The following is a 13,366-nucleotide window of genomic DNA, read 5'->3' on the forward strand; positions in this document are numbered from 1 at the left end:
CAGGCATGTAGAAATTAACCCTATAGTTACTGTAAAAAGTAGGTGGTAAAATTATCAAAGTTCCTCATATTGCTTAATCATATTATAGTTAGTAATATTTTAAAAGCAAACCACGTTTCAGGTTCTTGTCTTAGTGCTTTTCAGGATTATCAAATAAACCCAAGTCACACCCAGAAACCTCACTGAATCTTCTTCTGAGACTTCCATTCAGAGAAACCTGATTTGCTTATCAAAGTAGTGCATTTTGATAGAAAAATCTTATTCTTATCTTCCTCTAAATGTCTTAATCATGTGATTACTATCAGTAATGGACTTTTGCTCATTAGCTGAGAAAGTTTTGAAAGAGTTAATTGAGCTCAATAGGATCACTGGGTGGTATTTTCCTAGGTGAAATATTCCCTGTCTTGGTCTCCATGTTAAGGGGAGGGGGGCCTTCCCAGCTGATCAGATCGCTATCTGGGACTCTAGATCAGTGGTTCCCAACCTTTTTTTGACCAGGGACCACTAGGACCTTTTTGTTCGGTGCAGGGACCCCAAGGTTCAGAATAAAAATTCTGGGAATTTGAAAATAAACTTTAATCATAACTGTTAGTTAAACATTAAACTTAGAATTATATATATATATATATATATATATATATATATATATATATATATATATATATATATATATATATATATATATATATATATTATAATAGAGAACCTTTAATTGAAAATATTAATTTATTATGGGTTTATAACTTTGTTTCGCGGACCTTAATTTAGTTCTCGCGGACCACTGGGGGTCCATGGACCCCTGGTTGAGAACCAGTGCTCTAGATGGATCACATTTCCTGCCATTAGTCTTGGTAACCGTTCTAGGGCATGATATGCCTGAGCTGAAGAGAGGAAGATGTAATACATTGTTAAAGGCTCTAGATGGAAAGACTCCCTTAAAATTCAGGAAGTTTTTCTGACGTATGATCAGAGATGGAATGTTTGAACAACCAAACGTTAACAATAATCTCATTGCCCCATGAGAACAGTTAAGATTTTCAACTGACTTCTCTTCAATGGGGAGATTTCGGATATTCAACAGTTCCCCTGAAGAAAATGGAGGGTGGATTCTGCGGCATTGTATTCCACTGAGGTCCCTGTCCTTCCTAGCCTCCATCCCCAAATCTCCAGGAGTTTCCCAACCTGGATCTATCAACCCTACCCTGTGGGGGGCCAGGGGTGATATGGCAACCTTATCTGGGAGACCCGTTTGAATCCGTGCTCTGCCATGGAAACACACTGGGTGACCTTGGGCTAGTCGCATTCTCTCAGCCTAACCTACCTCACAGGGTGGTTGGGAGAATAAAATGGAAAAGAATGATGTAAGCTGCCTTGGGTCCCTATTGAAAAGAAAGGCGATATAACATTTCTCTTTCTCTATGTGTAACCTTTGTAAAGGCACCTCTCTGTAGTTTTCTGAGGTAAACACATGAACACATGATGCTGCCTTTTACTGAATCAGACGCTTGGTCCATCAAAGTCAATATTGTCCTCTCAGACCGGCAGCGGCTCTCCAGGGTCTCAGGCAGAGGTCTTTTGCATCACCTGCTTGCCTGGTCCCTTTAACTGGAGATGCCGGGGACTACTGAACCTGGGGCCATATGCATGCCAAGCAGATGCTCTACCACTGAGCACTGTTACGCTGCTTCCTTGCCTTCCTTATTTTTGCTGCCACCATTTTTGCCTTAGAATTCTTAGTTGGACCCAAATAACAGGATGGCTTAATTGTATATGGTAGAATGACAGAACGGTGGGGGTGGCTCTGAGCTAAATGGGGATCCTTTAAAATAAACCATTGTTTTTCTTAAACACGAACAGAGTTTATTTAAAAATAAAACAGCAAAATGGTTTCTGTATGGTTAATAAATGTAATGGTTTCGGATAAACAAAACGATTCCTTAAATAGACCGAGCCACACAGGTTTGTTCTCTGCGCTTGCCACTTAGGCTAATAACTTCAACATAAATTTATCTCATAGCACTCTACAACACCTCGCTCACGCTCCTTCCTCCACTCGCGCACACACACACACTGCTCAGCATTCTCCCTCTCACACAAAGCCTCTCTCTCAACAAAACAGTCAACTCCTCACACTCGGGGACAGCTGCCCTCCGGTCATAACACACTCACCCATCCAGCCCCCGTTTTTCTTACTCTACAGGCCTACATTTTAGATCACAGCAACATACAGTTGAAAAACTCCACATTAAAACGTAGAAATAAAACACACTCACAGTATTTACATGGCAAAACACCACAGGCGGGATGTAAATTGAGTGAAGAAGTTAATAAATACCTCCAACTATCGAGACAACTTTTGTGAAAGTGGACAATGTTTATTAAGTGCTGATATTAATAAGATACAAGATGGCGTTTACCATTACGTACTTTTAAAGCCTAGGCATGTTTCTGTTCCTTTGTATCATCAGTTTTGTTAATATATACCGATTAAGAGGACATTTTAACAAACTCCAGTGGGTTTCTGCTGCTGTTGCTTTTGCTCCTTTCTCTTGTGTTTCTTAACAAGTTTCCTGTACAGATACTGGACCCTCTGGTCTTCCCGGTTCTGAAAAAAGGAGGCTGAAATTTTTCGGCACAGCCGGTGCGAGTATGTTTCCAGAAATATCATGGCATAAATGATGCAATAAAGGAGCCCAACCGCAAAGATCACAGATACGTTCGGAGGGCATGGCCATTTCATGGAGCAGTCGGCAGAGGCAAAGGTCAAGTTCTGGCGGTAACTGCTTTCAAATGGAGATAAGGATTGTCCTGTCGGGAAAGCACCATTAAAAATCTTTCCCCAGAATTTCAACCAAGTAAGTTTGACCTGAAAAGCAATCAAAGAGAATCATTCAGTGGAAATGCAGAAACCGCTTCAGAGCAAAAGAAACCTGTATTAGGGACTGAGGAAAAATCATCCTTAATTGTAAACTATGGTCGTTTGTGCATGGGTACTTTCACTCACGTTTGCCCCCGGTCTGTCTCGGTTGTTCCGTGGAGTTATGCATGAGTTTTCCCTCCATTAGAGATGACCTTGCTGCCAGCCCTCACAAATCCTGGACCTTCCCGTTCCTCTGTTAACCTGATTCTTCCCTCTCCCCTGAGCTCAGCCCGGGTGAAATCCCCGTGCATAAGGCAAAGTATGGGACACGCAAGCTTGGTTTCTCTCAGCCAATTACAAAGCAGTGTGTAAAGAGGCAGGGATTCAAATGGTTCCTGCTTCCTGGGAGCTCTTTCTGAGCAGAAAAAAGGCTTTTTAAAACTGAGGCTTGGATTTCTCCCATCCCCCTTTTCAGATTGCCCCATTTTCTTTGTTTTTTTGTTCTTAAAATGCTGTTTTATGCAGCAATTGGGTTGGGGGAGATTTTTTCTCACAGTAAGCTCTACAAAGTAAGCAAATTATAAAGCAGCATTTAAAGGGGCGGGGACTTGATTTGAGCTTGAAGACTGCTGGAGCATAGATTCCCAATAGGAAGGTGTGGGTCCAGCGAGCAACGAACCTCAGGTAAAATTCCCATGCTTAAACGACCTAGAATTCAGCTAAAGTTACAGTGGCATCCTAGTGCCTCTGCGTAGGGTGGCACTTTTAGTAAGACTGGGTCTCACTGATGTCAATGGGACATACACATACCTGTCTGGTAAGGTTGCCAACCTCCAGGTAGTAGCAGGAAATCCGCTATTACAACTGATCTCCAGCTGATAGAGATCGTTCTCCTGGAGAAAATGGCTGCTTTGGCAATTGGACTCTATGGCACTAAAGTCCCTCCCCTCCCCAAACCTCTTCCTTCTCAGGCTCTGCCCCAAAAACCTCCCGGCAGTGGCAAAGAGGGGCCTGGCAACCCTACTATTTGGGCCCAGTCAGTATTTTATTAAGGTCAGTTGACCAGTTCCATATAAAATTCAGAGATCTACAACAGTCACGCTTCCAACATCCAAAGAATACAAACCCGAAAATGAATACTAATAGTTAAAATACTATTTGGGCTAATTCGAAAGAACATAATTTCTTATCAGGTATAAGCTGAGCTGTACAGTCCGTGTTCACAGGAGCCAATTTATACTACCAGTTGGCTGTGGTAACGTGAAATCCATGCTTGGGAGGGGGACTTTAAGTCATATAGATTAACCCTTAATTGTGAAAAGACTGCTTTAGAAATATGGGCAAGTGAAAGAGGGTAATAAATGATGAGCATTGTATGAATGGATCTCAGCCACAAAACTAGCACATGCTCAGAAATCCTGGGAAGTGGAACTGTGATAACACTGGGTATAAATGCTAGGTGGAATGCTACAGGTCATTCCCAGACACAATCCTAAAGGCTGATTTTAACCAGTAAAGTCCTAAACAGACAGTTTTATATGCTAGGTTTTTAAGTGATGGCTATTAGAAGGTGGGATGATTGCGGGGCTGTAGCTCAACGGCAGAGCATCTGCTCTGCATGCAGAAAGCCCTGGGTTCAATCCCCAGCATCTCCAGTTAAAATGTGAAGGACTTCTGCCTGAAACTCTGGAGCGCTGCTGTCTGTCAGAGGAGATAAGACCAATTTTGATAGACCAAAGGCCAGGGCTTAGTGTAAGGCAGCCGGTCCTCTAACTCCATGTTCTAAATAATGACAATAGATTATTACCACGCTGTAGTGATTTCTTTTATATTTATCATTGTATGAGCCTGATAATAGAAGCATTCAATTCAGTTCTGTTTGGCACTGACATCTTGACACGCTTTCATTTAAAGAGGCAAGCGAGAGGCTCTGATACTCACATCATATTTTATCTGGAATTTAATTGGCACGACAGGGAGCCCGGAGACTTCAGTCACAGTTGCTTGTGCTAAGTGGAAGGCAATAAAATCTGTTGCTATAATCACTAGTGTCAATATCAGCATTAATGTGAGGGGAATCATGTGCCTTAAACATGTCATGAGTTCCTCTCGGGTCAGCTTGAAACCAGTGGACTTGATCAGTTTTTTGGGTGAGCAAACCAGTAGGTGAGCGGCTTCATTTTTCTGAGCCAAATCTTCTAGCTTTTTGGTGATGTAAATATTGTCAAATTGGAGGTCAGTGAGATAGCTCTTCAGGTAGCAAGCCGATTCAAAAATCAAGAAGAAGAGGAAGAAGCCAGCGATGACCCGGTTGGCCATCAGTGTGACCTTCTGGGCCTGCATTTCAATATGCGAGAAATCTTCCTTGATCCCTTGGCTAGCGTAGATCATTTTCCGAGTCAGCAGGAAGCTGTTGTTGTGTGTTTCAAACTGCATATGGCCGTCTCTGGGTTTCACTATTTGGTTTGGCATATAGTCGATGACCTCTTTGAGATAGTGGCTGAAATCCCAAGAAGCATTTCCCAACAGGTGCGTTGAGATAAGAAGGCTCTCGGAGGAATTCTTGCAGATGCATTTAATGACTTGCAGTATGGCTTGGATGTTGCTCATGATGTTGGGGACGATGTTGGCTGCCACGATCATGAAACATGCAGAGAGAAGAAGTCTCTGCCCTTGCTTGGTCCCTAATGTAGGCACCATCATCGTGAACATGCAACGGACAGGGTGCACCAAGAAAAGGGTCAATAAAGCCAGAAGACTAACCGCGGCAGCAGTTGCGGCAGAGAACTGGAAAGAATACTGCAGTGAGGAGAACATCCAATGATAGAAGAGGCCTCCAGTTGACACAGCAATGCAACAGCACATCAGAAATAAGGACAGCAGCTGGTTGAGGTTTGATGGTAACGGTGCTGAGTAAGCCAGCCAGACTTCCAGGGTGAAAGCTTCTATCAGTGGGAATAAAATATCCTGAGAATAGGTCCAGACCTCCAACCTGTATCAGTAATTCACATTAGTTATTTCTGGTTACTAAAACAAGTATTTAAGTGTTTTAAAGGCTGTCACTTAGAGGAGGGCAGGAGGGAGCTCTTCCTGTTGGTAGCAGAGAAGAGGACTTGCAATGATGGATTAAAATTATGGCTGGAAAGGTACCTGCTGGATATGCTCCTGTTTACAATAGCATTCACAAATCCTCATTGCTTGCTGCAAAAACTTGGCTGCATAATCAATTGTGGCCACATCCTGGGTGGACATAAGAAAGGCTACTTTATGCTCATCTGGTTGCCACTCCCTACTCGTGAACAATGGATTGATAAATTTAAGGCAGATTATCTGATAAAGGGGACAGTGCAAAAGAACATCTGCAACCGATTCTATATAGTTCATTCCACAAGGGCATAACCTTGCTGTGAGTGGTATTTTTTGAAATCTCCCCTGTAATATTGCTGATGGTAACACGTTAAATCTTGCTAGCATGTATGCCCTCCTTTGTTTCAGGTCTGTTAGGTGGGAAAAACAGATTGCCACTGACTGTTCGCATTTTACCAGCCTCAAGCTCACACAAGCACTATTCCTTCAATGCCATAGAGTCCAATGGCCAAAGTGGCCATTTTCTCCAGGTGGACTGATCTCTATCGGCTGGTGATCAGTTGTAAAAGCAGGAGATCTCCAGCTAGTACCTGTAGGTTGGCAACGCTATGAATGAAGTAAATAAAAAATTAATACTGCTAAATGGGGGGGGGGGCTATTTGGGTGGAAAGATGGCATAAAACTATTTTAAATAAATAAACTGTTAATGGTGCTTTTCAGGGTCTCTGTAACTCAGTTGCCTAGGATTAAAAGGATGGCGCAACAGTATGCTCATTCACATTTTTACAGTGCCAGATAAATAAATATCTTCTTTAATTTCTGTGCAGGTCCACAGACTTCTTTGAGCCGAGGGCTATAATCATTCCTTCTCCATGTAACATCAAACACAAATTCACATGGTATTTCTCTGAAGCAATAAATTAAATTGAAACTTGGCTGTATTGCCTCAAAGGCAGTGTAGAAAGTCATTATGCCTACCAAATTACCGTAGGCTGTATTATATTAGTCAGCTATTACCTCGGTGAACACATTTCCCCAAGCAAGGCATAACTTCACCAGTTGTTCTTCTGGGGGACAATTTGTCAACAGAACCATTAGAGCAATTCTTCCCGGGATTATTTTTCTAGGCACAGAGAAGCAGCTCGTGTGATAATTAAGTGAAAAGACCAGCTACATACCCAGTTCTGTGAAGGTGTCCCCAGTTCTTTTGTAAGCACTCTGCAATCCTCCAAATACTCATCTTGCTGAAAGGAAGGATAAGGCTCCCAACTGACAGAGGGATGACCAAGAAAGATTGTTTAAAGGGAGCTCTCGAAAATGGCTGAGATCTATTCAGGTCTTCTTCCCACAGCCTTCTCCACTTCAGGGGTGGGGGCATGGTTCAGTGGTAGAGCATCCGCTTTGCACATAGAAGGTCCCAGTTTCAGCCCTTGGCATCTCCAGTGGAAAGGCACAGGTAATGTGAAAGATCTCTGCCTGAGACCCTGGAGAGATGCTGCCAGTCAAAGTAGACAATACTGACCTTAATGGAACAAAGGTCTGACTCAGTATAAGGCACTTATACTGAGCGAGACCCCAACACAATCTGTTTCTGTTTTAAAAAAAAACCTCTACCAGACTAAATGTATGCTCCCAAACAGATCCCTGTTTAAAACTACCCTAGGTGGTATCAAAATGAGTTCAGAAAAAGCAGAAGATCTAGATTTCCAGTTAGTATCTATTTTTACACTGTGGGAAGGCTGGCTGCTGTGAATAACCACTGGACTTTGGTGAGACATTTACTTGTCAGCTGATCTATCCCAGCTCACTGAGATTGCAAAGTGTTTGTTACAACAGGGAGCAGAGAACACGAGCCTGCTTGAAACTTCACCTCCATATACTGCGGCAGTAAACAAAAGAAAACAAAAAAAGCAAACATGGTATTGGGGAATTATTAGAAAGAGACTGAAAATAAAAAGTCCAGCTCAAAATGCCATTATATAAGTCCTTAGGATAGCCTTCTTGGCAATACTGTACATAGCTGAGGTCCCCCCATCTCAAAAACATTATCACAGAGATAGAAATGACATAGATGAGGTCACTAAAGCGTTCCAGAGGTTAATGTTAAACTTTTCTGCATGCATTGGAGGCTTTTCAGTTTAGAAAAAATAGAGAGCTAAAAGAAATGTGATCAAGGTTTGTAAAATGATAAATGATGAGGTGAAAGGAGAGAAGGAATTTTTCCAGTCTTATAATACTCAACCAAGCTGGTCGTAGGTAGAGGACCAATGAAAGGAAGTACAGCACACAGGTTACGATTAATTTAGGAAATTCAGTAACACAAGATGTGATAATGTGTGCGGGTTTTAAAACAGATAAGACCAATTCCTGGATAATTTATTTTCTCTTTTTCTTCAGCTAATAACCATAATAGCTAAATGGAGCCTCTGTGTATTGATGTCAGTTATCAATACCAGATGCTGGGGGCAGAACCCTATTTGCCAGGGCATTTAATGTGGTGTTGATATTGTTTTATAATATTCCATATGGTTTTAATTTGAAATTGTCATCCATCTTGAGCCATAAAGGAAAAGTGGGATATAGTATTTTAAAAATAAAATAAAAACAAAGGGCAATTCCTTCTCACCCATTAATGAGCTCCTAGGGGTATCTGACTGACCCCTGACTGAAGCAGAATTCTAAACTGGACATACCTTTGGTCTGACCCATAACAGCAGTTTTTACCTTCTGAGAACATGCTGGGCCATGTTCCGACTGTGTTAGAAACTTGCCATTATATGTTCAGACTTTTAAAACAAATGCCTTTCTTGGGATTTGGACAAAACCACTTCTTGGTGTACCCAAATGAGGGAGGAGCTGTGGCAGAACCCAGTAGTAGAGCCTTTTGACTGCAGTGGTTAGCATGTCAGTCTAGGATTTGGAAGACCTGGGTTCAAAACCTCCATTCAGCATAAAAAGCTCACAGGGTGGCTTTGGGCCAGTCGCTCTATCTCTCAGCCTAACCTATGGTTATTGTGTGGGGTAGATAACTATGGAGGATACTCTGAACCTCTTGGTGGAAGGTATGATACAGATTTATATCTAAACAGATGCTTTGCATGCAGACATTCCCAGGTTCAGTCTTGGACATCTCCAATTAATGGTCTCAGCTAACAAGTTCTGAGAAAGACCCCCCTCTCTCCCTGACACTGTCAGAGCGAGAGAAAGAAGAGAGCAACAGTGCGTCCTAGGGGTCTTGTCCAGACAAAATGGAGGAAAGAAGAATCATGTAGGTCACCCTGAGCTCCTTGGAGGAGGAGTGGGATAAAAATGTGGTAGGTAGGAACATAGCAGACCACCACACCAAGACAGCTGGCCATGGCTCAGTAGTACAGTACTTGCTGTGAATGGAGAGCATCCTAAGTGAAACCCCCTGGCATTTCCAGTTAAAGGAGATAATAGAAGCTTCCTCAAACTGCATGTATTGGAAAGACCACTGTCTACCCGTGACTCTGGAGAATGGATGCCAACCCAGACAGACAATACTAAGCTTATATGGACCAATGGTCCAACTTGGTGTGGCAGCTTCATGTGTATAACCAGCAGCTATAGCTTTTGTGCCTTTCATTTGTACAAGAGGCATCACATACCTGTAGGGATGCCAGCCTCTGGGGGACCCCCCCCAGAATTACAGCTCATCTGTAGACTAAAGAGATCAGTTCCCCTGGAAAAAATGGATGCATTGGAGGATGGACTCTATGGCGTTGTACCCCGCTGGGGTCCCTGTCTTCCCCAGGCTCCATCCCCAAATCTCCAGGAGTTTCCCAACCTTGATCTGGCAACCCTATCCCTCCATCCCCCACCAATGGCCAAGGGGGACCTGGAAACCCTATATTCCTGGTAGATTTTGCCTGTACTCAATTGTTCTGTTAAAGCAGTAACCTCTGTAACCCTGGTTAGGCTGTAAGATGAAGCTGTTCGAGCCGTACAGAGAAAAGCACAAGCTTTTTAAAATGATGTTTCATCTGTGCCCAAGCAAGGATGCAGTAGCAAGCAGAGGGCAGAAGAGCAGGAACACTTTTGAAACTCAGGGAGAGAATCTTTTATTTACTTAATTAAATTTTCCACTTAAAATCTTACAAGTTAACAAGGGCACAATACCTTTGCAACTATATTATGCCTGGAAGAAAACAACAACTAAAGAGTCTCATTAATCAAGGAGAGCTTCTGTTGTCACAAGTCCTTCCTCCCCACCCCCACCTCCCCCAGTCTCCTATCTCTGACTCACATCCCTGCCTCTGACTCTACTCCCATTCATTAAGAAATAATTGGAAAAATCCATTTGGTAGGTGCCTAACCTAGCCCTCTGAATTGTAAGCCCACTTTGGTGGGCCAAAGTCTGGTCTGATTAAAGGTGAAAGGGTTTTTTTTTGGGGGGGGGGAGGAATTGCCCCTTAATCTGATGTGAGACTCCCCTCCTAACAACTGATCATCAAGCAAGGTGCATTACATACAATCTGTCACTGTCAATCACCTCTCCCCACCCCTCCCATGCACACCCCTATTATTTACATGGTATTGAGCTTGGACAGAAACAATGTCACATATTCCCTTCCCTTGTCTCCAAATCACCCACCACAAACAAATTGGAAGCCCACTAACTGTGTGTATTAGGAGCACACAGTCCTTGTGATATACCCAATATATGCAATGGCTGTATTGCATGAACTGGGCGATGTGTGGAATTTCCATATGCCTATTGCCCTGTGGTGCAGAGTGGTAAACTGCAGTGTGTGTGTGTAAAGTGCCGTCAAGTCGCAGCCGACTTATGGCAACCCCTTTTGGGGTTTTCATGGCAAGAGACTAACAGAGGTGGTTTCCCAGTGCCTTCCTCTGCACAGCAACCCTGGACTTCCTTGGTGGTCTCCCATCCAAATACTAACCAGGGCTGACCCTGCTTAGCTTCTGAAATCTGACAAGATCAGGCTAGCCTGGGCCATCCAGGTCAGTACTGCAGTCAAAAGCTCTGCTCACAACCTGAGTTCGATCCTGATAGAAATCGGTTTCAGGTAGCTGACTCAAGGTTGACTCAGCCTTCCATCCTTCCGAGGTCGGTAAAATGAGTACCCAGTTTGCTTGGGGTAAAGTGTAGACAGCTGGGGAAGGCAATGGCAAACCACCCCGTAAACATAGTCTACCTAGTAAACGTTGGGATGTGACGTCACCCCATGAACATAAGAAAAAGAACATAAGAAAACCCCTGCTAGATCAGACCAAGGCCCATCAAGTCCAGCAGGCTGATCACATAGTGGCCAACCAGGTCCCTTTACGAAGCCCCCAAACAAGACAACTGCAGCAGCACCATCCTGCCTGTGTTCCACAGCACCTAAGATAATAGGCACACTCCTCTGATCCTGGAGAGAATAGGTATGTATCATGACTAGTATCCATTTTAACTAGTAGTCATGAATACCCCTCTCCTCCATGAACATATCCACTCCCCTCTTAAAGCCTTCCAAATTGGCAGCCATCACCACATTTTGGGGCAGGGAGTTCCACAATATAACTATGCGTTGTGTGAAAAAGTACTTCCTTTTACCTGTTTTGAATCTTTCACCCTCCAGCTTCAGCAGATGACCCCGCATTCTAGTATTATGGGAGAGGGAGAAAAACTTCTCCCTATCCACCCTCTCCAAACCACGCATAGTTTTATAGACCTCTATCATGCCTCCCCTCATGGGTCAGTAATGACCTGGTGCTTTCACCTTTACCTTTACCGCCTCCATGCCTGGCCTGGTTGCCCACGCTAACCCAGTGTTGTCAGATCTTGGAAGCTAAACAGGGTCAGCAGTGGTTAGTACTTGGATGGAAGACCACCAAGGAAATCCAGGGGTGCTACACAGAAGCAGGCAATGGCAAATCACCTCTGTCCATCTCTTGCTTTGAAAACCCTACAAGGTTGCCATAAATCATCTGTCACTTGATGGCACGTTCCACCACCATTTCCTCCATATAGTCATGCTTAAGCTGCTGATCAGATTGCCTCTGTGTTTCTATGCTCCGTTTTTCTTCAGCAGAGCACCATGCTGAACAGCTTGGTGCCTGGTGCAGTAGCCACATGCAGCTGAGCCAGGCTGCTGCAGGTTGGAGCTGCTTTTGCCCAGTCTACAACCTAAAGAATCTCCTTTCTTGAAAAAGAGACATCCTGTTTGTTCCATCAGGGGACTAAAAAGTTCTAACTCAAGTTCTCCAAATGGCTGATTTAGGAACACCTGTGAAGAATACACACCAACCGTGCAATCCTGAGTGGGGAGTTCTGTGGCGACTGGAGGTTTCGGAGCTGTGCTGCCTCCAGAGCAGCTTGCTGCCAGCGCAGCATGTCAAAAAAAGTTTTTTAAAAGATTTTTTTTTCTTCTTAAAAGCCCCATGGAACTCTCCATAGAGTTCCTCGAGGCGGCACCATGAATTTTGCAGGCGTATCTGGATGCTGGCAAAATGGTACATTTTAAGCCCGAAAGGGATTAGAAAGCTGCCTAGAGGCAGCTCTGCCCCCAGTCATACCCCTGGAATGCACGCTGGCATGGAGAGAGACACTGGAGAAATGCCAGTGAGAGGCTGCGCCAGCATCTGAGAACTGCTCTGCTGCTGCGGTCCTGGGGGTGCCAGTGTAAGTCACCCTAGGCTGGTGTCCATGCTAGTTTGCATGGCACAAATGGCATGGATGCCGGCATAAAGGTCACACTGGCCCTTATGGGCATCCCCCCCCCCTTTAGGAATGGGCTGCCTGTAGACAAGATGAGTTATCAAATTATGGTCACTTTAGTACAATCTATCTTTGAGAGACATATACAAATCAGGTATGTGTTTATACATTGGTATATTTAATATACCAATTTAATATGTATAGGAAAGTAATTATTCAAGTTAGATTAATAATGAACTGAGGTTTCCAATCTGTTTAAATATGTTTTACAGTATTACAACTAGAACCAATCTGACCAGATGTTTGAGTAATTGGTAATAGATTTTGTAAGTATTTTTCAAACATCTCTTTCAAGACTTACATAATGGGCTCTTTAATAGATAGAAACTAACCCATTATTATTCTATCTTTTCAGACAACCTATACACATGCCTGGTTTGATTTAAACTGTTTGTATATGTATTTATTTCTGTAAATGTGTGCAGGCTTAACATGGGTTTTCATTGACCACTGATGAGGCCCAATAGGCCGAAATGCGTCTGGTATGTGGTTACAGATATCAACCCTAGGAAATGCCATTGTGCTATTTTAATGTTTTTAAATATTTTTAGCACATCAGAATACAGTTTCTGCTGAACTGAGTTGAACACTGCTCAAAAAGCAAAGTATGTGCCAGGCTACTACCAGCCTTCATTTTGACATCCTCCTTTGGACTGAAAAAGAGATTTCTGCTATTG

General features: G+C 43.3%; 1 protein-coding gene across 1 annotated transcript; it reads right to left on the bottom strand.

Annotated features, from left to right (window-relative positions):
* Positions 1 to 2,500: 2,500 nt before the first annotated feature.
* OCSTAMP (osteoclast stimulatory transmembrane protein) lies at positions 2,501 to 7,187 on the bottom strand. Its single transcript, XM_056844878.1, has 3 exons — positions 7,126 to 7,187; positions 4,802 to 5,852; positions 2,501 to 2,866 (listed from the first exon to the last, which is right to left on the bottom strand). The coding sequence occupies exons 1-3, from the start codon at positions 7,185 to 7,187 to the stop codon at positions 2,501 to 2,503; spliced, it is 1,479 nt and encodes a 492-aa protein (XP_056700856.1).
* Positions 7,188 to 13,366: the final 6,179 nt, after the last annotated feature.

The sequence above is a fragment of the Euleptes europaea genome, chromosome 2, assembly GCF_029931775.1.
Source record: "Euleptes europaea isolate rEulEur1 chromosome 2, rEulEur1.hap1, whole genome shotgun sequence".
Lineage (NCBI taxonomy): Eukaryota > Metazoa > Chordata > Lepidosauria > Squamata > Sphaerodactylidae > Euleptes > Euleptes europaea.